Genomic DNA, 22,521 nt, shown 5'->3' with positions numbered 1-22,521 from the left:
ATAAAAAAGACCCAAAAAATGTGAAAAAATCCCATTCAGCCGAAGATAAACTGGAGTAGAATGTAGTACAGGTAGTTAGATGAGATGACTGAACTTCGGAGCGCCAGTGCTTTCGGGGAAACGCCAGGTGGCCGCTTTCCTTTCCGCCTTGCCGCGCGCCGGAGATAGCGTGAGGAGAACCCATCTATCATCATCATCACCACCATCATCATCGTCATCATCACTGGTTGCCGATTACCCACCAGGAAGTGAGCTCAGAGTCGCCATGCGCCTCTCATTGCTCACCTCTACTAGAATCTCCCTGACAACATGAAAAACCGCTGGTTGTGGCAAATCCTGCCACTGGCGCTACGTGAGTACTTCTGCTGCTCTCTAACACCTCCGCGGCGGAGCTGGTCCCGAGCTTGACAATGACGCGATAGCCATAGCCACTGACTGACTCCTGTTGACTTCCATATCTAGTCCTGCTGCTGCAAGCCTTCCTAGTTGACTGTTATGATCAAACCGATGATTTATCCTCCACGATAGATGCTGTACATGAATCCCAGACGCCATACGTCCAGTCCTCAAGCCGGTCTGAGGACGCTCAACTCCCACTGGGCCAAGGTGAGATTGATCTGTCATCTTATCCTCATCATCACCGCCTACTGCAACCATCACCCGTGTCTAACCACACTGCTTTGGTGTAAGCAGAACGCGTCGAACATGCCCTTCGAATCCTCCGAGACTCCAAACTCTCCGTCGTCGCCCCGGACACGAAACCCTCCGGTCTGGTGGGGTACGCCTGGTACTATGCCCAGGAAGCTTTCCGGATCCTCTTCATGAACGCACCGAGCTCATCGTCGGACGGTTACCACGCTCCCAAGCAAAAGATTCACCTGGATGTCGCTAAAGCCGTGCACGAGCTCACGATCGCCGCGGAGGAGGCGCACAACCCGGACGCGATGTTCCTGCTCGCGGAGATGAACTTCTACGGCAACTTCACGCACTCGCGCGATTTCCAACGGGCCTTCCACTGGTACCAGGCACTGGCGTCTGCCACGGGCAACAGCACCGCCCAGTATATGCTGGGGTTCATGTACGGCACGGGCGTGGGCGGCTCCGTCGAGCGCGACCAGGCCAAGTCGCTCCTGTACCACACCTTTGCGGCGGAGGCCGGCAACACCCGGTCGGAGATGACGCTGGCGTACCGCCACCATCAGGGCGTCGGGGCCCCGCGCGACTGCGACCAGGCGACCTATTACTACAAACAGGTGGCCGACAAGGCGATCGCGTATCTCCGGTCCGGCCCGCCGGGCGGCCAGAGTATGATCCGTGAGTCGTACCGGTGGGCGGACGAGGAAGGTGGCGTCTACGGAGAGGGCGCCAGTGTGTCGACGGCGGGGTTGCGAGATTCGGCGCACTCGGGAGCCGACGCGAATTTGGAGGATGTCCTTGAGTATCTGGATCTGATGTCGCGCAAGGGCGAGCTGAAGGCCACGTTCAGTCTGGGCAAGATGTACTACGAAGGCGGGCGGGGCTTGCCGCGCAATTTCCGACGGGCGATGCGGTATTTCAAGCAGGTCACTCGGCGGTATTGGAATCAAGATGGCTCCGTGAACCCAAACCACCCCCAGGGAATCGAGAAGTTGGCGGCGAAGGCGGCGGGTCATGTTGGACTGATGTATCTGCGCGGGGAAGGCGTGGAGCAGAATTTCGCGACGGCGTCCAGCTGGTTCCGGCCGGGACTGGCCAACGGCGACGCGCTATGCCAGCATGAACTTGGCTTGATGTACCTGCATGGGTATGGCGTGACGCCGGACGCTTTCCGGGCGGCCTCGTACTTTCGGTCGGCGGCGGACCAGGACTTTCCGGCGGCCGAGACGAGACTGGGCGCCCTTTTCTTGGACCAAGGGGACGTCCCGACCGCCACTAAGTACTTTGAATTGGCGGCCCGATGGGGTTCGATGGAGGCGTTCTATTATCTCGCCGAACTGTCCAACAACGGGGTCGGCCGCAAGCGGCACTGCGCGATGGCGGCCTCGTATTACAAGATGGTGGCGGAGCGAGCGGAGGCCATCCATTCTTCGTTCGAGGAGGCCAACACGGCGTATGAGAACGGGGACAAGGAGCGGGCGCTCATCCCCGCGATGATGGCGGCGGAGCAGGGCTACGAGCACGCGCAGTCGAATGTGGCGTTCCTCCTGGATGAGCAGCGCTCGCTGGTCTCGCTGGATTCGATCCTCCCGGGAGCAGCCAAGAAGAGTCGACCGGCCCTACTCCGCAACGCCGCGCTGGCTCTAATCTACTGGACGCGGTCGGCCAAGCAAGCGAACATTGACTCCCTGATTAAGATGGGCGACTACTATCTTAGTGGTACTGGCATCGCGGCGGACGCCGAGAAGGCCTCGACCTGCTACCACACCGCCGCGGAAGCACACTACAGCGCTCAAGCGTACTGGAATTTGGGGTGGATGCACGAGAACGGTGTGGCGGTCGACCAGGACTTCCACATGGCGAAGCGGTACTACGATCTGGCGTTGGAGACCAGCCCCGAGGCTTATTTGCCGGTGAAGCTGAGTTTGTTGAAGTTGCGGATGCGGGGGTATTGGAATTGGCTTACGAATGGGGATATCAATCCCATCCAAGAAGAAGAGGGTACGTTTTGATCTCACCACTTGACCCGATAGGGAAATCCGCTCGATGTAGTTGACACGAACCCCAAATGCAGCAGCCAAGCCCCACCGCACCTTCAAGGAGTGGATCGCCGCGTTCATTGAAAATGACGAAGAAGAGGAAGCCAATTACCGTGCTCAGCTGTACAAACGGGGCGAGGACGAGGAGGACGATCTGATGTCGGCGGGGCGCGGGTTGGATGAGCGCCATAACCACGAGGACGGCTACTATGATGATCTGGACTTGGATATCGATGAGAGCGTGCTGGAGGGGCTGATCATTGTTGGGCTGGCGGCGACCTTGTTGATACTGGTGTATATGCGACAGCAGCGAAATCGCCAGAGACCAGATGGTGGGAATCTGGCTGTGGCTGGTGGCGGCAATCGCAATGGCAATGGGGTTGGAAATGGCAACGGGGTTGGCAATGGCAATGGCAATGGCTTCGGGGATCGGGGGTTCTTCCCTCGACCTGGCGATCCAGAGTTCGCGCAATGGGCGGCGGGGGGAGTAGGGCATTAGAATAGTTGATTGGTGATGAAGGAATTGTAGTTGTGTTGTTGTGAGTTTGTCTTCTAGATCCTCGACCCGTGGGAGCATGTGACCCTCTCTGGCTTATCGATAAGCACAGCAGCTTTATCGCTCCGCCTGCTCCTCTCCTCTCATCCTTGATCTCCAACTGAACTTTATGATTGAGCTTGATGATGCTAAGACATTGCATTTCCTCTCCTACGCCTCTCTGATGACCTGAGCCTAGAGCCTACAACGGAATACACTCCATTCCAGTCTAATACACAGACGAAGATGAGCGGCACTAACAAACGTCGTCGTCTCAACCCTTCACCGTCCTTTACCTTGACTAAGCCGTTCAAGTCCCCTCTTCGCAGACCTGCCCCTGCTACAGAAAGTCTAGATGGGGCGGTAACCGGTAGTCCGGGACTGAACACTGTAACCTCGGCGGAGAGCATGTTTACCCCCCTGGTGTATTTGTGGTTCAATGCATGCGAGCTAACGGCATCGCTTGGCTATAGATGCAGGTACAGCTGCAGGTACAGCTGCCGGTATGTACAGAACACACCGGCTACAGCATCAAGCCACCCATAAACCGACAGAACAGTACTAATTAACTCCGATCCCAGGAATCGTCACAGCTGCAGCTACTACAACGACAATCTCAACCTCGACTTCAACTCCACGCCTCCAAAACCAGGCACGTACCCTACCTACTCTCGCGAACCCGCCGTGACCAGGAACTAATCCATCAAACTCCCCCAGCAGCAACAACAAACACAATCCAGTACCAGCCCAAGTAACAGCATAAACCCCACGCCCACCAAATCTTCAACTCGACCACGTCCACGCCCACGCACCCTCTCCAAACCCGGCATCCCCCAAACACCCCAAAAACCCACCCCCCTTCCGGTCCCCTCTTCGCCCACAACAACCGAGCTCTCCTCACTAACAACCCAAAGAGCCACCCTCCTCGCGCACCTCCACGCCCTGACCGCCGAGTACGACACTCTCCAACAGGCCCGCCGCATCGAAACCCAAAACAAAACCGTCGAGCTGGAGCGGTTGATCCAGAAGTGGAAGGGGGTCAGCCAGCGCGCCGCAGAGGAGGTGTTTCTGGGGGCTAGGGAGCGGGTAAATCGGATGGGGGGATTGCAGGCCTTGAAGTCGGGGAATGGGTCCGGGGCGGGGTCGGGGTCTTGGGGATGGGATTGTGAGGATCCTTCTACTTCTCTTTCTGCTGGGTTGCAGGGGCGAAGGCAGAGCTGGGAGGGGGATTATGAGGACGCGATTGGGGGTGAAGAGAATAGGGCTGGGAAGGAGGGGCAGGATCACGATGACGATGAAGAGCAGGTTCGTTTACGCTTCTCTTTCATCCGGTTTCTTTTTTTTTTTTTTTTTTATGCCGTCAAACCGGGGGGAGTTGGTTGGCTGGGCTGGGGCTATGCCTGATGCTGACGATGGCAGGAGCTTACGATGGGAGTCATGCTGAAGATGATGAAGATTGAGTTCGGGATTATTGGGTATGATGTTGAGAGGGAGGGGTGGGTTACTTAGGTTTAGGTGGTGTACGCGAGGAGGTGTGATTTGATCCCCTGGAAGTATGCTCAAGACTTGGGTTACTTTCAGATTATGATCTCATGGAAGCAGTCTGGTGTAAGTAATAGGTTCGTTGATTGGGCTGTAGGATTCCTCCTGTGCGGTTTTCTGATCTCAAGCAGGTTCATAATCGATGCAATTTATCCTCATTCTTTGATCGAGTTACATGAGAGCACTTCTCAGCCATCAGAAAGCTGCACAGCATATGTTAACCACTAGTAACCTATATCTTACCCTGCTATTCAGGTGATCCGCTACTCCTTCTCAATGTACTGCTCGAAGATCTTCCCAATCTGCTTAGCACTCTCTTTCGGGAGGCGCTTCTGCCCATTCTCATAATCCACATAAGTCACGCCGAATCGAGTCTCGTACCCCTCGGCCCATTCGAAGTTACTGCGCATCCAAAGTTAGCAAGCCCAAACCCAATTTACCAGACCAGACAGATAAAACTTACTCCATCAAACTCCACGCCATGTACGCGCGCACATTCACCCCGTCGAGCGTATACGCATCCGCCATGGCGGCGATATAATCCCGGAAATACTGCACGCGAAACTCATCCTGCAGCAACTGCTCGACGGGCAGATTGTTCTCCCCCTTCAGGCTCGTGCCATTCTCCGTCACGTAGATCTTCGGCTGCCCGTAGCGGTCACTCAGCCACTTCAGCAGCTTCCGGAACCCGATGGCACACGGACGCAGCCACGCCGACTGGGTCTCGGGGCCGATCCACTCGCCCGCCTTGTTCTGCAGCAGGATCTCCAGGTTGCCGGCGGTGTCGGTGGGGTCGGGCTCGCCGGTCTTGGCCTTGATGTAGTTGGCGCAGTAGTGGTTCATGCCGTAGAAGTCGTTGCTGCCGAGCACGAGGGCGCGGTCCTCGGCGGACCAGGCGGGGAGCCGGTCGCCCAGCTGCTGCACCATGCTGTCCGGGTACTTGCCGTGGTAGATGGGGTCGGCGAACCAGGAGATGGCGAATTCGATCTTGCGGGTGCACGCCTCGACGTCGGCCGGGTTGGCCGGGTCCCAGGGTTCGGCCCAGTCACCTGTTCGCAAGGTTCACTGCATCAGCCTCACTTCACCTCGCCTCGCCTCACCCCTTCACAAACAGTTAGGGAAGGGAAGAATGGAACGAACCGTTCAGCGTAATCCCGATCTCCCCGCCATCCCTCTCCTTGAACTCCTCCCGATACACCTTCACCGCCGCCCCATGCGCCACCAACAGGTTATGCCCGACGATCCACGGCTCCCGCGACCCATCCCCGACACTGCTCTTGGAGCGGTCGCTCGTGTGGCCCGGCGCAAACTGCCCGACGTTGTACCCGAGCACCGCACTGCACCACGGCTCGTTGAAGGTGATCCAGTGCTTGACGCGGCTGCCGAACGCCGCGAACAGCACCCGCGCGTAGTGCGTGAAGTCCGCCACGAATTCCTCCTTGTTCAGCAGCCCGCCGTACCGCTTGTCCAGCTCGTCCGGCAGGTCCCAGTGGTACAGCGTCACCAGCGGGACGATTCCGGCGGCGTGCAGCCGGTCGATGAAGGCGCTGTAGTGGTCGATGCCCTTTTGGTTGATGGGGTCGTTGCGGCCGCCGAGGGGGATGATTCGGGACCTTTTTTGGGGGGAAGTTGTCAATTGAGTGATGGTGATTTAGAGCATGCTCTTGGAATAATAGGGGCCTTTGTTTGTGGAGGGAATAGTGGGAGGATGTCGCTGGGCTAGCGATGGTAAAGGTGTTGTGAAGCAGGGAGGAGGGCTGGCTTACCATGAAATCGAAAATCGATACGCCTGGGCCCCGCATTGCTTCAGCAAGGCAATGTCCTCGTCGACCCGGTGGTACGAGTCGCACGCCACGTCGCCGTTCGACCCGTCGGCGATTTTGCCGGGGATCTTGCAGAAGGTGTCCCAGATCGACGGGCCGCGGCCGTCCTCGGCGACGGCGCCCTCGATTTGGTAGCTGAATTCGACGATTAGTTGGTTGTATTCCATTTCGTGGGAATTTTAGGTAAAGAAACGGAACGTACCTGGCTGTGGCGAAGCCCCAGAGGAAATCTTTGGGGAGGGTGGAAGCACCTGCTGAACCCATGGTAGTTGTTTTGTCTTGATGGTGTACAAGTAAGTATAAAGAGGGGGAGGGGAAGAAGTGGGATGCGTTGCTTGGAATGTAAAAGCTCCCCACGCAGTTCATGGGGCGTATTTATAGATGGATCACCCCATGATGAGAGGGGTCAAGGTGGCCGGAAGCACGGACAGGATTCAGCATTGATCCAACCAGAGCATTGTGTCTGTATGATGCCGAGACAAAAGACAGAAGCGAAAGGTTGGAACTTGGAAGAATGGAACAAACATTGCCTTGTGTCTCTCCCACGCGGGGTCGAATTCCGGCTAAACGGACCGATCCCCGAATTGTATCGGGTTAAGCGCCCCCATTCCAAAACATCCAGAATAAGCATGCATAGCTCTTTTGAATACGAAGTAACAATAACATAATCACTATCAGTCTGAAAACTCCTAGTAAGATGCTCCTTCCCTCCCAATCGCATCACAAGCGCCGTGCCAAGTAGCCGAAAGAGTAATAGAATAATAGGTCACAAGAAGTAAATCGTGATAAAAACAACCTCCAGATCATAACGCCTTGTCGAACTGCGACCAAACTGAATGCTAGATAATCTCCATTGTGTCCATGTCTTCACCTTCGAGATCATCCACATTCTCAGTGGCAACCCCACCACCCAGCAGCTGGGATGGCTTCAGGTCCTTGTGTAGCCCCTCGCCCAGCGACCCAACCAGCTCCAATTCCGGCCCCGCGATAATGCGACCCTCCATATCAACCACTTCGCAGAGATCGATGATGCTCTGACGACTGAGAGACTTGAACCCGTCAGTACGGACAACGCGACCCCAGTGGCTGAGACAGAACTGAGCCGCACGCCGCATCAGCCATGACTCGTTCGTTCGACCCGCCCGCTCCCAAATGATCGCTGCGTTTTCCACATCGAGCTCTCGACTCAAGCGGTTGACACATAGCAGGCGCAGCTTGGGCATGTCGTACAGGTTAGCCATCACCAGCATCCCGGCGACGTCGATGATGTCGGAACAATACTCCGGGTGCCCCGCAATGCTATCTGTATACAGGTAGTATATGAAGGCACGAACAACCGAGTAGGGCTCAGGGATGTGCATCCGCTTCGAGTGGTACTCGGCCATTTGGGCGGAGTAGAGTCTCTTGAAGTGCGGCCACCGCAGCTGCAAGATGATCCGGTGCACATGAATGGGTGGAGAGGTGGCCGCGTTGGGCGAGAGAAACGCGGGTTCAGCCTGTGGATCAGAGTTGTCTTCCGAAGCATCATCCATTTCGAGGTGATCGGTGGGGTTAGCAGTAATGACAAAGTCAGCTCCACTACCAGACTCGGGCGTTTGATCAAACACGGCGGCGAGATCATGGCCTATACCAGATAGGGGCATGGGTCCGGTCTGGTCATCCATGTGCATTCTGCTTGGGTTAGGCGAAAAGGCAGACATTTCATTGCCCAGCAAACCGTATCTTTCTAGATCAATGCAAAGCACTTCGCTCATGTGGTTTTCATCGCTAGTCCCTGGGTTGGCTCCGGCGTCGAGGCTACAGCCAAGCAGCCAAGCTTTGGTACCGCTGGCATTGACGGTGCAGTAGTGCCATCTAAATCCAGGCTTGAAGATCTCTTGGCCATCGGCGAGTCGCTGCCAGCGCAGCGAGTCGAGTTCCAACGAGGACAGGTTGCATTCATACGTGCGGACGGTCTCGGAGGGCGTGATTAGGTCAAGGAGAACTCCTGATGCGTACGACTGAAAGTGAGTTCCAGAGAAAAGGGCGGGAACATGGGGACCAGACTGGAAACGCAGACACGAAACGGCTCCGGGAGCATTCGGCTTTCGTCGAGTCGAGGTCCTGGACTGGGTCCGGATCTGCACGCTGCCAGAGTTTGCTGCATAGTTGCTGGACCGGCCGGCAAGCTGTTGCGGGGGGCTACTAAACATAGTGTCTGGACTATAAGTCATCCTGCTGGCGGTCGTTGGGGATTCCACGGTACCTTGCGATGTCGCCATTCCAAGAGATTGCATGTCTTTGAGGTCCAGCCACCAGATATCCGTTGTCCGTTCCATGTTGGGGTCCAGGCCTCCAAAGATCCAGAGACGGCCGCCCCAGACCCAGGCAATATGGTCGAAGCGGGCGGTGAACGCCCAAGTACGAGACCAGGTCCAAGTTTTCAGATCCAAGTAGCAGAGCTCATCGAGAATGACGTTGTTTTCGCCCGTCACGCCCCCAATGATGAATAGCTTCTCGTCATAAATCACCGCAGCATGGCGAGCCCTTCCTCGCGGGATTAGTCCACGGATTTCTGGCTGGGTCCAGTTCGAGGTGGGGATGTCGAGAATGACAACATCGGAAAGGTACTCGCGGTGTTCGTTTTCTCCACCGAAAACAATCAACTTGTCGCCTTGGTACAGGGTAGCCGTATGACCTGTGTGTGATGAAAGAACATAAGTATGTACAGCCGTTTTGTGAAGCATCCAACGAAGTGCGGGGGAGCTAACCCATGCGAACACCGGGGATATCCCCATAGTTATCAACCAATTCCCAGCGAAGTGTACTCAGATTCAAGCGGAGAACATGGTTATAGACTGCCTCAGCCAGACTTAGTGATTAGCATAGAGACACAAACTATCCGACACGGAATGGAAAAATGACAACCTTCATCGGTGTACTGGTCGAAGCCACCGAAAGCGTAGATCTGGTCATTATTGCAATACGTCACCGACGCATTGACCAGGCACGCCGGCACATGGCCCAGTGCCTTGCGGATGCTCGGGCGGTAGTCCGCACTCCCGCGACGATCACCACTACCACTCGGACTCGGTGGCATAAGGAAAGTATTCTGTGATCTCTGAGAAGTACTTGTAGGTGGAAGGGAAGCCATCTGGCTGGCGATTTGGGGCCAAGGCAGTGGGTCGCCCGAGGACGAAGAAGCGTTACTATTCCGAGCGATAGTGGAGGACGGTTGCCGCGCCATCGGGGCACCGATAAGGATAGGAGACCTCGGTCTGATAAGAGCGGGTGAGAGACAGCACTACTATTCAGCAGCAGTGATGGGATTTGACTGCTAGGTGAATGTCAAGTCAACTCAACTCGGTTGAATCATAATCTCATCGTTGATAAGTCGGAGAAACCAGCACCGTTCGGTTGAAGTACTTTTCACCCAAAGATGAAGACGGAAAGTTCCGAAGAAAGTCTGGAGACGGAAAAAGTTGACGCTGACCGCCACCGCAAGACCGGTCGATGCCTGATTGGGATAAGCCGCATGTCAGGCGTTCGCCACCCCGCATTTGGACTAGCGCAGTCGTACCTCCAGTAACCAGCGGTTGCCATGGGAAAGAAGAACTATACGCTTTATTTATTCCTCTCCCCTGGATCCTCCTCTTCGAATCTCAAATCTCCCTCCCTCCTCTTCCCTCTTCATCTTCCTGTTTTGCTTGTTTATCTGCTATCTGCTATATATTCTGCTGTATTCTATACTGCATTTTCACTTTTGACCTCTTCAGCCTGTCAGTCCAAGCCAGTAAGTAGTCGACTGCAATTGGCGTCACTACCGGAGCTTGAAGACCTGGTCTCCCGTTGCATTGTTCGCACAATAACTATATACCCACATGGCTACTCCGACCGTATCTACCCCCGTGAAGACTCACCATGGGATATTCTCCACAAAAACTGCCGGTGGTCGTATGCCCCTGACGCCGTCTCCGCGCAGACGCGATAGTGTGGCCTCGAACCACTCCTCCCCTTTCACTCCCCAATGCGGAGCTGGAGAGACGGGCAAAGAGTTTGGCAAGTCTGTCTACGGCGGCAATCTCTCCTCATACTTTGCCAAGTCAGTCTCCAAGCCGACACGCAAGTACCACGAATCTCCCAAATCCAACCTCTCCACCTCCCGCAGCTACCGGGAGTCTCCCAAGTCCAACATCGCCCGCGCTCGTCCTCGCAAGTCCCCTAAACACCTTGAGTTAGGAGTCTCTGAGTGGGCTTTGACGGGTACTGGACCCTCTTCATCACAGACTCCGTCCAAGGAGCGACTACGCAAAGAAGTCACCCGCAGGGAAGTTACCCGCAAGGAAGTTCCTCGGGAGAAGGTTGCCCGTAAAGAAGAGATCCGGACGACCCGGACGACGAGGTCAGGAAAGACTACTGTTCGTATTGCGCACAACGCTGGCGACCGATTCATTCCCAACCGCACGGCTAGCGAAGGACTTGTGACTGCTGGAACAGCCAAGCCCGAGGAGAGCCAGCGATCAAAGAGCACAAGCAGCGAGGGATCATCTGTTCTGGCGAACGCAGCAAGCGCTTTTGATATCGGTGGCCGCGGAAGCGAAGAAGATCTTACCGCAGCTCTTGAGAGCCTTGGAATCGACGACAGCGAGTCTACTACCTCCTACACCAAGCCCGCGCCTGATGCTGTTGCCTACGAATCGTCACTTGCCGATGCTTGCGGAGTGAACTTGAACACCCGTATTTTGGCCTTTAAGCCTCCGCCTCCTGAATCCTCCAAGCCTATTGATCTGCGCGCTCAGTACAATCGTCCTCTTAAGTCTGCCAAGTCTCAATCCGCCCAATTCCGCAGAAGGGTTCAGACGGCCCCTGAGCGTGTTCTTGATGCTCCTGGTCTGCTTGATGATTATTATCTTAACCTTCTGGACTGGAGCTCTGGCAACCAGGTCGCCATTGGCCTTGAGCGTAATGTTTACGTTTGGTCCGCCGACTCCGGAACAGTCAGTTGTTTGTTGGAGGCACCTTCTGACACTTATGTGAGCAGTGTCAAGTGGAGCGGGGATGGAGCGTACGTTGGCGTGGGCCTGGGTACCGGCGAGGTGCAGATCTGGGATGTTGAAGAAGGAACCAAGCTTCGCAGCATGTTCGGCCACGACTCCCGCGTTGGCGTTATGGGATGGTCCAAGCACACTCTTTCCACCGGCGCCCGCAGTGGTTTGGTTTTCAACCACGATGTCCGCATCGCCCAACACAAGGTTGCCGAGCTGGTCTCCCACACCTCGGAGGTCTGTGGCTTAGAGTGGAGACCCGACGGTGCTCAGCTCGCGACGGGAGGCAACGACAACTTGGTCAACATCTGGGATGCTCGCTCCCTCAGTGCCCCCAAGTTCACCAAGACCAACCACCGCGCCGCTGTCAAGGCTCTCAGTTGGTGCCCCTGGCAGTTGAACTTGCTCGCCACTGGTGGTGGCTCGTACGACCGCCATATCCACTTCTGGAACACCACCACCGGTGCACGCACCAATAGCATTGACACTGGCTCCCAGGTCACCAGCTTGCGGTGGAGCAACCACTACCGCGAGATTGTCAGCTCAAGCGGTTTTCCCGATAACTCCCTCAGCATCTGGAGCTACCCGACTCTGGTTCGGAATGTGGAGATCCCTGCCCACGAGACTCGTGTGCTGCACAGTTGCTTGAGCCCCGACGGTCAACTCCTCGCCACCGCGGCCGCCGATGAGAGCTTGAAATTCTGGAAAATCTTCGAGCGCAAGCCGGGAACCAGCGCCGCGGCTTCCCGCGAAGGTGGTGTTGGCAGCAAGGCGCAGATGACCAAGTCCATGACCATCCGGTAGATCCGGTTTGAAGAGTTGTGATGACACCTGCTTTCTCACTTTTTCTTTTCGGGCTTACTATATGTTCAACATGATGCGTTCTATATCGTAGACCGGCGTTTGTCTCGATACCACTTGCGTTTCTTTTTTTGTGTACAGCGGATATTCAATGGTGTGATGGAGTTCGGACGGTGACTGGAAGGACAAGGCGCTGTGATTGAGGAGGTTTGTCTTGTCTTCAGTGCTTCGGATCTTGTATAGAAATTGGTGACCAATAACAAACCTTTTTAATCATGATTCTACTGCTTCATTGTTTGGATATCGTTCAATCAAGGTCTCCATCAGAGTGAAACTTAGGGAGGAGTGCTATCTTGGCCAGCCCGTCCAGTCGCGCCTTCAATAATCTGGCAGGATCTCCTTGAGGCCTGTGCATCTTTCCTTCACCTCCAGGTTAGTTGATCTGTGAAGAAGAAGGCTAAGGTAGGGGCTCTGCCGTGACAGGCCTCTGTATTAGTATTTGGATGGTGCATGTATATTCTACTTACTCCTTTGTCTATGGAAATTCAATACCTCTGGTACTGGAATTACTGCTGCCGGTGTCATAGTCTTAATATGTCAATTTCCGGAGTACGGAGTACTCCAAGGTCCGTATCTATTACTACCAATGTACGTAATTACCCCCGTGAATCAGTGTCCGCAGCATGTGACGCTTTCCCCCGCGGGATATAAAAAGGCATCCAACTTCTCCCTTCCGCCACCTTTCTTTCCTGATCCTCAGCCCTGTTCTTTTCCTTTTTGGACTGTGATGATATATACTGCGATACGCAGAGACTGTACCAATCGAGTTGCAAACCTCTGAAAGGAACGTCCTGCCGGTAGTCTGAGTCCTGAGCCCTGAGTCTATGCAGATGGGTGGTTGTATTCAATCCCGTGTCCTGTGATTTGTACCGTACTTGTTTATCTGCTTGGAGAAGAACCTGAGATACCCCTAATATCGCATCAGGGGACGAGGGTTATTGAAGCCGAACATCCCTTCTCTCAGCTCTCCTCTGATCAGACTATGGACTACAATCCTTGCCAGCATGTCTAACCGCATTCGAGCCTCGTCTCGGTCACTAGCGGGGGGGGGGGGGGGGGGGAAGAAGAAGAAGAAGAAGAAGAAGAAGGGGGATCTATATAAGCCTTCCATAGCAACCCGCAGGGCGTCTTCTGGGCTCAGTTCTCTCAACTTTCAATCATATCTCTACTGTATCGCTCCGTATTTAAGAATCCAGCCATGGAAGCCCTCTTCCAGCAAGTCCGCTCGCTCGCCCAGAGCGGCGACGAGAAGCGACGCAAGGATGTCCTAGACTCGCTGCAGGAGTTGCGCAACTCGATCGAGAAGCCGGACGATACGGTTCAGCGTTTCACATTCTACGCAAGTACAGTATAGCATATCAAGTAGTGTCCCTCTTTCCTTCAGACTCACTGATCAATCTCTGGATGATATGATAGAACCTACAAATGGCAGCCTTGCGGGTCGGAATCAACCCCAGTCTATTCAGCTCCCTTGTGGCGAGCGAGAAGCCTCTCGCTGCCGGTGAGCTGAGCGACAAAACTGGGACAGATCCGATCTTCCTGGGTGAGCCCAGCTGATGCCGTGAGATACGAATGTGAAGAATAGAGATCCAGTAACCATGGAATCAGGCCGCAAGCTTCGTTACCTCGCGTCATTCGGCGCCATCAAAGAGACCGACAAGGACACCTTCACTTCCACCAACATCTCCTCCACCTTTGCCCTGTCAGGCTTCCAAGCCGCCATCTGCCACTAGTCAGTTGTTCACATTGCCTGGCACAGACGTACTGTACATAACCATGCAACTATAATAATGGAAATGACTAGTTTCGACACAATGAACCCAGCCATTCAATCCCTCCCAATCTTCCTCAAGGAAACCAACTACGTTGATCCGAAAGACAGTGCTAACACCGCCCTCCAACGGGCCTTCAACACCACCCAACCTGCCTTCTTCTGGCTACAAACTCAGCCCGAAAAGATGGCTTTATTCCAGGAATACCTCACGACCAACTGTGCTGGGATGCCCACCTTCCTCGACGCCTACCCCGTCCGCGAGCACGCCACCGCCCTGCACCCGGAGCGCGTGCTCTTCGTCGACGTAGGAGGCGGCTTCAGGCAGCAGGCCATCGCGTTCCGGAACCGCTACCCCGATCTCGCAGGGCGCGTCGTCGTCCAGGATCTGGCGCCGACGCTGCAGCATGCCATCCAGCATGCGGGGGTGGAGACGATGGAGCAGGATTTCTTCCCGCCGCAGGGTATTAAAGGTAGGTTTTCTCCCTTCTCGTCCTCCTTTCGAAGGACGAGAGAAGGACAGACCAAAGCTAATCTCTTGATGACGGTTTAGGGGCGAAATTCTGTTACTTCCGGAACATCTTCCACGATTGGCCGGATAACAAGGCGCGGACCATCCTCCAGAACACGATCGAGGCGATGGCGGAGGACTCGATCATCTTGGTTGACGACATGGTGCTTCTAAATGCCGGCGTGCATTGGCAGGCCGCGCAGCTGGATATCCTCATGATGACGATGTTGGCGGCGCGGGAGCGGACGCAGGAGCAGTGGGATCAGTTGCTGCAGAGTGCCGAGTTGAAGGCGACGAGTATCCAGACTTATACGGCAAGTTTGGAGGATAGTGTTATTGAGGCTGTTCCGGTTTAACGTTCTGTGGGGAGGGGAGTTCTCATGGCGGTGGCAGCCCTTGTAAGCGAGGTCGTTTATATATAAGCGTGTCACCGAATAATGAGACAGGAATGATGACGATGACATAGGCGTGATATAGCGAATGACTCACACTGGGCTGCAGTGGCCGACAGTTGAATTAGACCACCGTAAGTACCTATCCCCAAACGGATCCATGATGTCTTCTACTGCCGTTCTAACTATGTGCATGTAGATCATTGATCACTGTTCTTTTGTCTTGCACCTTTACAGGATGTCGACATCTTCCACCTCGGATATTTTTGCTCGCACAAGCGAGCATGCTCTCAGCTATAGTCCCTCTGATATCTCAAGGTCCCTTTTCGAAACAAACTCGAGAACCGACGCATCGGGGTTCTCCGAGTCTTTGCACCGTGCTGGCGGCCCGTATCTCTACTCAACCCAATAACCCCGACACCCACTTTTCAACGATGAAGGCGGCAGCTGCGTCGAAGGCAGGCACGATACACACAAGCACTTATGTAAAGAATTCAGCTCGGAACCATCCATGCTGGGTGCACAGTGTTTTGGTCATGACATATGGGGAGAGAATAGTTGTACCAGGTGCCCTCCTCATCTTCCCAAAGAAAATAATAACTTATATGCTTGCCAGATGCATTCTTGTACAGGTGGGACAAGCCCGTTTACGTGTTCATTCTTCCTAAACGGTCAAATTGAAAAAATTACTTTTGTGATTACCGAGATGTCCGAGATCGCCAAGCCGACATATTTCCACCACAAGATCCATACGTTTTTTTTATCAACCAGAGCTGCGAGGGCCGTGAGGGCTGCCACGGCCACGAGGGCTGCCACCACCGCGAGGACTACCTCGCTCGCATGGTGCACTGTACTATGCACTGAAGCAGAATACATAACTAAAAAAAATGAGAGCGGTAGGTGTGTGAATACCAGTAGAAAGAAGATTCTCGAAGTGGTGATCTTGAAGCTATTCCTAGCGCACCATAAGACCTGAGGTTCATCAAATGGAGTCGATGTACTACCTAGGTTCTCGCACCTGCCCCCACCATACTCAACACTGAAGGCTACGAGTACTGCGTCATGTAAGATAGCCCTACTCGTCTCAGAATCCTGTATCGATAGCCAAGTCCCAGTCGTTCAACAAGAGATCCCATTGTATATCATCAATCTCTGGCGCTGCAGCGAATAGATCAGACCACAACTGACCCCAGCTTTCCTCGCCAGCGGGTTGAGTAGAAGTGGCGTCCCACGCCATGTGATTGTTCCCCGCAGTGGGAGCATTATCGGAAAAGTGGAGTTGCTGCACATCTGCTTCAGCAGCGCTTACCCTCCTAGTCGCCTCTCCGTGTGAGAATCGACTAGGAGATGTACTGAATGCACCTTCTTGAGACGTCGGCAAAGCATGAGACGTCGCATCCGGATTGGCTCTCGGGGGCTGTTGTTGCTCCTTTTGCGTGCTCTGGAGAATCGACATTAGGGTCTGAGTATTCCTTCGGATCGCCTCGGTCAGGCTCGTTGACAAGCGCTGCGATTGCTCTAGCATCTTGCAGGCTATTAAAACGTCCTGCTTCCTGCGGTCCGCACCGGGACTGCCCGGGTTCATTGACACGTCCGAGGCTAGAACCATTGCGGCGAAGAATACATGTTGCATGACCATCCAATAATTGGTGGGCTTCATGCCGACGGTAGAGCTGGCTTCGTCCATTGTGCGGCGGAGATCAAGGATCCGCTGAGCGAAGTGGAGACACGCCTGGCGAGAAAACGCAAATCGAGGGTTTACTGAGGCTTCACGATGATATGGACGGTGGAGGCGGCAGATGCGGGTGTAGATGCTTAAGTGGCCGACAATGCGCTGCCAGGCGAGGTATGGTCGCTCTGTGATGATCTCACGGCTCTGCTGGACATGTTCCGGGTCCAGCCGAAGGAAATTCGGCATGGAATCGAGGACATTGTGCAGTTTGCGGTCTAGATCAAGGACTATATCGTACTCGGGTAGTTCGTTTTCTCCGAGGAACATAGAGGAGAAGGCGTCAACAATCTGCCGGCAGATCTCGGCAAACTGAACACGCAAGATGAAGACGGACATGGAAGTTGGGGTGGTAAGGGGCAACCCGCAGTCTGGCTCACTGGTCGCTAGGGACTCGTCATCAACATTACTTGGAAGATTAACCCTCATGTGTTTTGGGTGTAGTAGGTATGAGCCCTCTTGTGGCCCTTGAGAAAGTGATACTATCCTGTACAACTGTTAGTGCCAACAGGTTTGAGTATGAGCTATGATAGACTTGACCAGTCGGATGACACAATATGCCACCATATCCGTCTCTGGACCTCGATCTCAACGATTTCGTATCCTGTGCGCTTCCTCTCTTCCTGACCTTTTGGAGAGTCCAGACGATGAATCTGCATTGACCGTGCCATGAAGATTGCGCGCATACGGAGAGCCTGCATCTTATCGGAGAATCCGTCTGCGTGTGTCAGAACGTGACATAGGGTCGTTATGGCGAGAAGAGCCACAGTTGACGGGACTACGGGTCGCGAAGGATAATCTAGCATAGTCATAGCAAGGCGCGTGAAAGTGGCGAAGGCAATCCTAGCCTCTTTCTCTGTTGCTTTGAGACTTTCTAGGAGCTCGGATGTCACAACAAGGGTGCTGCCGGCATATATGCTCAAGAGCAGAATGACCACAGTAAAGTTCGGTTCCTTGCCCTCAGATATATCCCGGTAGGTCTCCTCCATCAAAACCCGCACAGACGGTATATGGAGAACACCAAGAGTCGGTTGAATAGCTCGTACGAATTGGTCGAAAAGTTGTCGTGCTTGCTCCACCGGGGGAAGACTTTCAAAGATGCGCCTCGGGTCTTGCATGCAGTCGTCGAATTCGACAATCTGTTCTCGTATTGCTGAAGAAGATAGCTTGGCGAAAGGAGTGCCACCTCCACCTCTTCCATGCTGTATCCAACGACATTTCAGCTAGCTGTGTGGGCTATGGAGTATCTGATGACCTGTACATACATTATCGGCCCTAAAGCCAGAGGTTCTGGAGCCTAGGTCGATTGGAGCTGGTCTCTGTTTATGTGCCGGAGTAAGTACGGAAGACAATGATGCGCCTTGATCACTCACATTCGTTTCATGTGTGGTCGAATCTTTGCCAAAGACCGCCTCTTCTAGCTTACGTATTCGATCCACTAGGCCAAAGGATCCATCGTTGTTGGGGTAGAGGCTTGGTGCGGTATCGCCTTCTGTTTGGGATACAGATACCGGCGAGATCACGGGGCCAACAGGTGAATCGCTAGCTGTACCATGTCTTGCTGAGTAAGTCGGAAGATCTTGAGGATCTGGTCCGGAGTCAAACTGGCAGTAGACCTTGCGTAGCTTGCAGTTGTTGCAAGGGTGTTTGCGATCACATCGCCATTTCTTTTGACGACAATTCTGGCATGATAGCCGTGGCTGTGGAGTCAATCGCTGCACCATAGTATGGGGCACAGCATCATGTTTTCGTTTCATGGTAGACATCATGTAAATAGTCCCGTTGCCGTATCATACATATCAAGTATAGCGTGTCCCTGCCAGGGAATCTGAGACTGGAAGCATTGCGCTAAAGATCAAGACTTAGTAGATGGACAGTGGAGAGGGACGAGAGAGCTGTCCCAATACGGCTGGCGGCTCCGCAACCCGCGGCGGTTCCTCTACCTTGCCAAATACGGGAAAGCCCCCCGCGGAGCAGTTTACACGAGTACCTTAATATTAGAAGGCTAGGTACAGTAAAGTACTAAGGTAGCTTGCGTGAGTTCTGTACGGAGAAGAGACTGCCTCCTCCTTGGCCAGACTTACCTTACCTTAGTTCTCCGTAGGTACCTAGTCCAATAGTTATCAAGAGGCTAGCTAGGCATTTCCTCGGCATTAATTCATCAATTATGATGAGAAGAACCCTGTAGAGAGAGATTGCCAGAATGAGTGGTTTTGATATAGAACGAAGTTACCTAAGGTATGCTAGAAGTTATCTACATATGTATTATTCTTAGTGTCTCTTAAGAAAAAACAGTTGCTTGAAAAGAATGCAGTGGCGATGATTGCTAAGAAATGGTAACTTATGTTAAGGACTCCCCCGGATAACCCTTGACGGGACTAGCGGAGCGGTGACTAAGCAGGCGGGAAGAGAGGCGGATTTCGCCCGGGGAGAGCGACTTTCACCTCAACCACATCCCTCTGGCACATTGACCTTTCTTGTCACCGCCTGGCCCTTGACTCAAGCTCCTACTCCATCTTTGCTTTTCTACCATTCTACTGGTTCTGACAAGGCAAACGATACTCTCACAAGATAGGACAACCTCGGTGAGGACGTGTTACTGTAGCGGGCGTTGGAGTTACGACTGTCGCATGAGCCCTTGGCAAACTACCAACGACGCCTGCGACTGCGACGCTTCACCTCAGATAAGCCGACTCTCTCACCCACGCCTTACCGTCGTGATATTCTAGAATCCCACTTCTCGTGTTCCACCGTCTCTTTAGCAATTCTTCATTCTCTTCCTACTCCTTCTTCGTTTCACCTAAACCCAGACAAGGATCCTGTACGAGGCCCTGCCCCGGCGACCATGTCAAACCAGCAGGTGGTGAGTATCCATCCGATCTATCCCTACCTGGATTGTGAGCTTTGTCGAGTATGGTGGCTATGCTTGCATGCCATTGAATAGTCTCACGACCTCAACACTTTCACAAAGATATATTCCTTTCCTTTGAAGGTCGTTGGCTGATACCTGCCAACAGGGCACGGTGTTCGATCGTGTCATCCAGGAGGTTTGCGATGGCTCTCAGGTGGACTTTGAAGAAAGTGGAGTGGATCAACAGACGCTTCTAGATTTGCGCAAAGTGAGTGATAATTCCAGTTTATGATTTCTCTTTGGATGAACAGTACGGGAAACGGGGATGATTGCTCAGTGTCAGAAGGGGGGGGGGTGTTAAGTGTGATGAGGTTCCCAAGCGGGGCCCGAGAGGAGGTGCGGGAAAGGGCAGTGGATGCGCGGCTGGGGGGAACTGCTGGCTTTTGAGTCTCTTTTTATACCGCGCCGCTTTTACCCGCCCGTCGCTCTAGTCTGCCAAGCCCACCTTCACCTTCTACTTACTCCCTCTCCCTCCTCATTCCTTCCCTCTTACCCCGGATCTCCCCTCACCACCCTTCTTTAATTCTTACTGCGCTGTCCTTACTGGGAGTCTGTCTCGGTCAAACCCTTCATTATTTCTGGATTATTTTATTCGCAATCCACTGACATTTTCTATCGCAGAGCTGGCAGAAGAAGCTATCTTCGTTGGGCGTCGCTCATTTCCCTTGGGATCCCCCACCACCGCAACAAGCCCCTCCCAGCCAAAACCAGCAACAAATACTCCCTCCCACTGCCACCGTCCCTTCCAACGCTCCTCGTCCTGCTCCGTCTCCTCATCCACCACAGCAACATGTTCCTCCTCCGCAACAACCCATTCCTCAGTCCATGCCCACCACGGCTCCCCCCATGCAAGCTCCGGCCCCGGTAGGTGCCCCGCCTCGCCCCATGGGTCACCTGCCGCCGATTAAGACGGAGCCTGGGGTCAACAATCAGCCGGGGATGATGCCCGTGAACAACAACGGCAACATGATGATGCCACCCAGTGGATCAGCCCCCCAGTCTGCTCAACAACGGGCCGCCGACATGCTCCGTCAGCGCTATGGAGACGCAGCTGCCACTTCGGTTAGTCAGCTGCAAGCCCAGTCGCAGGCAGCGATCGGCATGCCAGGTCAGCCACGCCCACCAAACATGCAGCATTTGCCGAATGGCCAGGCGCCCCAGATCAAGCAGGAGCCTGGCTACCCACCTGCCCCTCGTCCTTCCTTGGGGAATGCTCAAACCGATGGTGCTGGAGATGCACTCTCTGAGTGGAAGGCAGAGGTCGCTCGACGGCGTGAAGCCGCGCAACGTCAGAACGGAGAGGGCGACCGTCTCTTGCGGGAGCACCTGAAACAGCGCATGCTCCAGTTGGAGGGTGGAGGCCTTATGCTACCTTTGGAAGAGCGACAAACATCTTCAGCACGTGGCCTTTCGTTTAATTCAGTAGATGGAACTGGAGCGCAACCTTCGGCTGTTCCCAAAGCCCAGTTCGATGGTCCAGGTGGTGATGATGAAAGAGACGAAGATGACGAAGATGCCATTAATTCTGATCTCGATGACCCGGATGATCTTGTTGCTGACGAGCACGACGGCGACGAGTCTATGGGTCAAGTCATGCTTTGCACCTACGACAAGGTACAAAGGGTGAAGAACAAGTGGAAGTGTACCCTGAAGGACGGCATCCTGACCACTGGAGGCAAAGAGTGAGTAATCGGTCTCATATGGAGGGTTGATCTCGGCTAACTAGTTTTAGATATGTCTTCCACAAAGGCCAAGGCGAATTCGAATGGTAGGCCCAAGTTACGAATCAGATCGCCAAGCTCAAGAACATGTCCTGCTCATGCGTCTCCTGTTTCTTTTTCCTAATTCCCCGGTGCTTCGCCTATTTCTCCTGCCATTTTTGATGTAGAAAACCAGTTATGACACCAATTTATGATGAAGAATCAGCCCATTCCACACGTTCGGGGAGTTGGTCAGTCCAAAGTGACCTTTCCCATGACATACGTAACTACGTTACTACATACTACTCTACTACTGGAAGGGATGGATGGATTCCCTCCATCTCGGGTGTCGATTTTTCTTAGTTTCTTTCTTTCCTTCGTTCCACTTTGGATGTATCGTGGCGCTTGTTCAGGTGGACGGCAGTCTCTTCTGCTCTTTTCGTTTCACTTCTTCCCCCTTTCTTGCTTCCACGCTTGTTTCTCATCGGGATCATGTACTAGATTACCTCAAGTCGAATGAATATGACGTTCCTATCTCGTATGTGTATCTCTTTTAATGAATTGCTGCGCATCGGTGTCCCAACGTAGTAACCCCACCAAAGATCTAAGTAATTAACTAGAAGGCCGGGCTTACGACTGCGTGCATGCCGCCAAAAGTGGCCACGGCCAACGTCTATCCAACTTGTTGTGTGTGATTCCCTCGGATGTACAGCCCTGAGCCCCGTAAGAGGTACATGCAGTTCATAAAGAGACAGGCAAGTCGGATATCTTTTTCTTCTGGTGGCGGTGGTGGTGATGGCAACTATTAGTTGGTGAGTGCTGAGATGCTGACCGCTGGCTGCTGACTCGCGCGGAGCGTAACTACTTAGCGATACTGCTCAGTAATCTACTCAAGTGACTGGGAAACCCTAGCAACATGCTGCTCTTGCAAAAGCAGCAGTAGACCGTACAGCCCTTAGTAGGTAGTTGTAGCAAGCATTTCATCAATGTGACTATTGAATAGTTCTGAGTGGTTCGCTGGGGGTGGTGGCCGAAGGCGCCGGGGGG

The 22,521-nt window shown here is 53.9% G+C and overlaps 8 protein-coding genes across 8 annotated transcripts; 5 read left to right on the top strand and 3 right to left on the bottom strand.

The window, feature by feature from the left end:
• Positions 1–309: 309 nt before the first annotated feature.
• Positions 310–4,719, top strand: BO72DRAFT_468889 (ubiquitin ligase complex subunit HRD3; the record flags this gene model as incomplete). The annotated part of the gene is made up of 6 exons (XM_040946932.1): positions 310–352; positions 463–606; positions 694–2,637; positions 2,711–3,162; positions 3,931–4,296; positions 4,630–4,719. 6 exons carry the CDS (start codon positions 310–312, stop codon positions 4,717–4,719), a joined length of 3,039 nt encoding a protein of 1,012 aa, XP_040800769.1.
• Positions 4,720–4,854: 135 nt separating this feature from the next.
• On the bottom strand, positions 4,855–7,060 carry BO72DRAFT_448447 (glycoside hydrolase). Its single transcript, XM_040944789.1, has 5 exons — positions 6,778–7,060; positions 6,519–6,710; positions 5,893–6,365; positions 5,216–5,801; positions 4,855–5,154 (listed from the first exon to the last, which is right to left on the bottom strand). Exons 1-5 carry the CDS (start codon positions 6,837–6,839, stop codon positions 5,016–5,018), a joined length of 1,452 nt encoding a protein of 483 aa, XP_040800768.1. The 5' UTR covers positions 6,840–7,060; the 3' UTR covers positions 4,855–5,015.
• Positions 7,061–7,195: 135 nt separating this feature from the next.
• BO72DRAFT_448445 (Kelch motif domain protein) lies at positions 7,196–9,992 on the bottom strand. Its single transcript, XM_040944788.1, has 3 exons — positions 9,483–9,992; positions 9,326–9,412; positions 7,196–9,252 (listed from the first exon to the last, which is right to left on the bottom strand). The coding sequence occupies exons 1-3, from the start codon at positions 9,652–9,654 to the stop codon at positions 7,415–7,417; spliced, it is 2,097 nt and encodes a 698-aa protein (XP_040800767.1). The 5' UTR covers positions 9,655–9,992; the 3' UTR covers positions 7,196–7,414.
• A 227-nt stretch (positions 9,993–10,219) lies between these two features.
• Positions 10,220–12,657, top strand: BO72DRAFT_448444 (WD40 repeat domain-containing protein). Its single transcript, XM_040944787.1, has one exon. The coding sequence runs from the start codon at positions 10,436–10,438 to the stop codon at positions 12,401–12,403; it is 1,968 nt and encodes a 655-aa protein (XP_040800766.1). The 5' UTR covers positions 10,220–10,435; the 3' UTR covers positions 12,404–12,657.
• Positions 12,658–13,658: 1,001 nt separating this feature from the next.
• On the top strand, positions 13,659–15,098 carry BO72DRAFT_468885 (S-adenosyl-L-methionine-dependent methyltransferase; the record flags this gene model as incomplete). The annotated part of the gene is made up of 5 exons (XM_040946931.1): positions 13,659–13,799; positions 13,877–14,003; positions 14,069–14,192; positions 14,265–14,704; positions 14,785–15,098. The coding sequence occupies 5 exons, from the start codon at positions 13,659–13,661 to the stop codon at positions 15,096–15,098; spliced, it is 1,146 nt and encodes a 381-aa protein (XP_040800765.1).
• A 58-nt stretch (positions 15,099–15,156) lies between these two features.
• Positions 15,157–16,164, top strand: BO72DRAFT_120136 (uncharacterized protein). Its single transcript, XM_040939005.1, has 3 exons — positions 15,157–15,268; positions 15,334–15,691; positions 15,751–16,164. The coding sequence occupies exons 2-3, from the start codon at positions 15,419–15,421 to the stop codon at positions 16,108–16,110; spliced, it is 633 nt and encodes a 210-aa protein (XP_040800764.1). The 5' UTR covers positions 15,157–15,268; positions 15,334–15,418; the 3' UTR covers positions 16,111–16,164.
• Positions 16,075–18,716, bottom strand: BO72DRAFT_448441 (Zn(II)2Cys6 transcription factor). Its single transcript, XM_040944786.1, has 4 exons — positions 18,237–18,716; positions 18,129–18,182; positions 17,404–18,065; positions 16,075–17,350 (listed from the first exon to the last, which is right to left on the bottom strand). The coding sequence occupies exons 1-4, from the start codon at positions 18,627–18,629 to the stop codon at positions 16,219–16,221; spliced, it is 2,241 nt and encodes a 746-aa protein (XP_040800763.1). The 5' UTR covers positions 18,630–18,716; the 3' UTR covers positions 16,075–16,218.
• A 604-nt stretch (positions 18,717–19,320) lies between these two features.
• On the top strand, positions 19,321–22,015 carry BO72DRAFT_448440 (transcription initiation factor IIA large subunit). Its single transcript, XM_040944785.1, has 4 exons — positions 19,321–19,726; positions 19,881–19,982; positions 20,396–21,456; positions 21,507–22,015. Exons 1-4 carry the CDS (start codon positions 19,709–19,711, stop codon positions 21,544–21,546), a joined length of 1,221 nt encoding a protein of 406 aa, XP_040800762.1. The 5' UTR covers positions 19,321–19,708; the 3' UTR covers positions 21,547–22,015.
• The last annotated feature ends 506 nt before the right edge of the window (positions 22,016–22,521 follow it).

Source organism: Aspergillus fijiensis, assembly GCF_003184825.1.
Source record: "Aspergillus fijiensis CBS 313.89 unplaced genomic scaffold BO72scaffold_26, whole genome shotgun sequence".
Classification (NCBI taxonomy): Eukaryota; Fungi; Ascomycota; class Eurotiomycetes; order Eurotiales; family Aspergillaceae; genus Aspergillus; species Aspergillus fijiensis.
The sequence above is the reverse complement of the archived record's forward strand: the minus strand, read 5'-3'. Positions and strand labels throughout refer to the sequence as shown.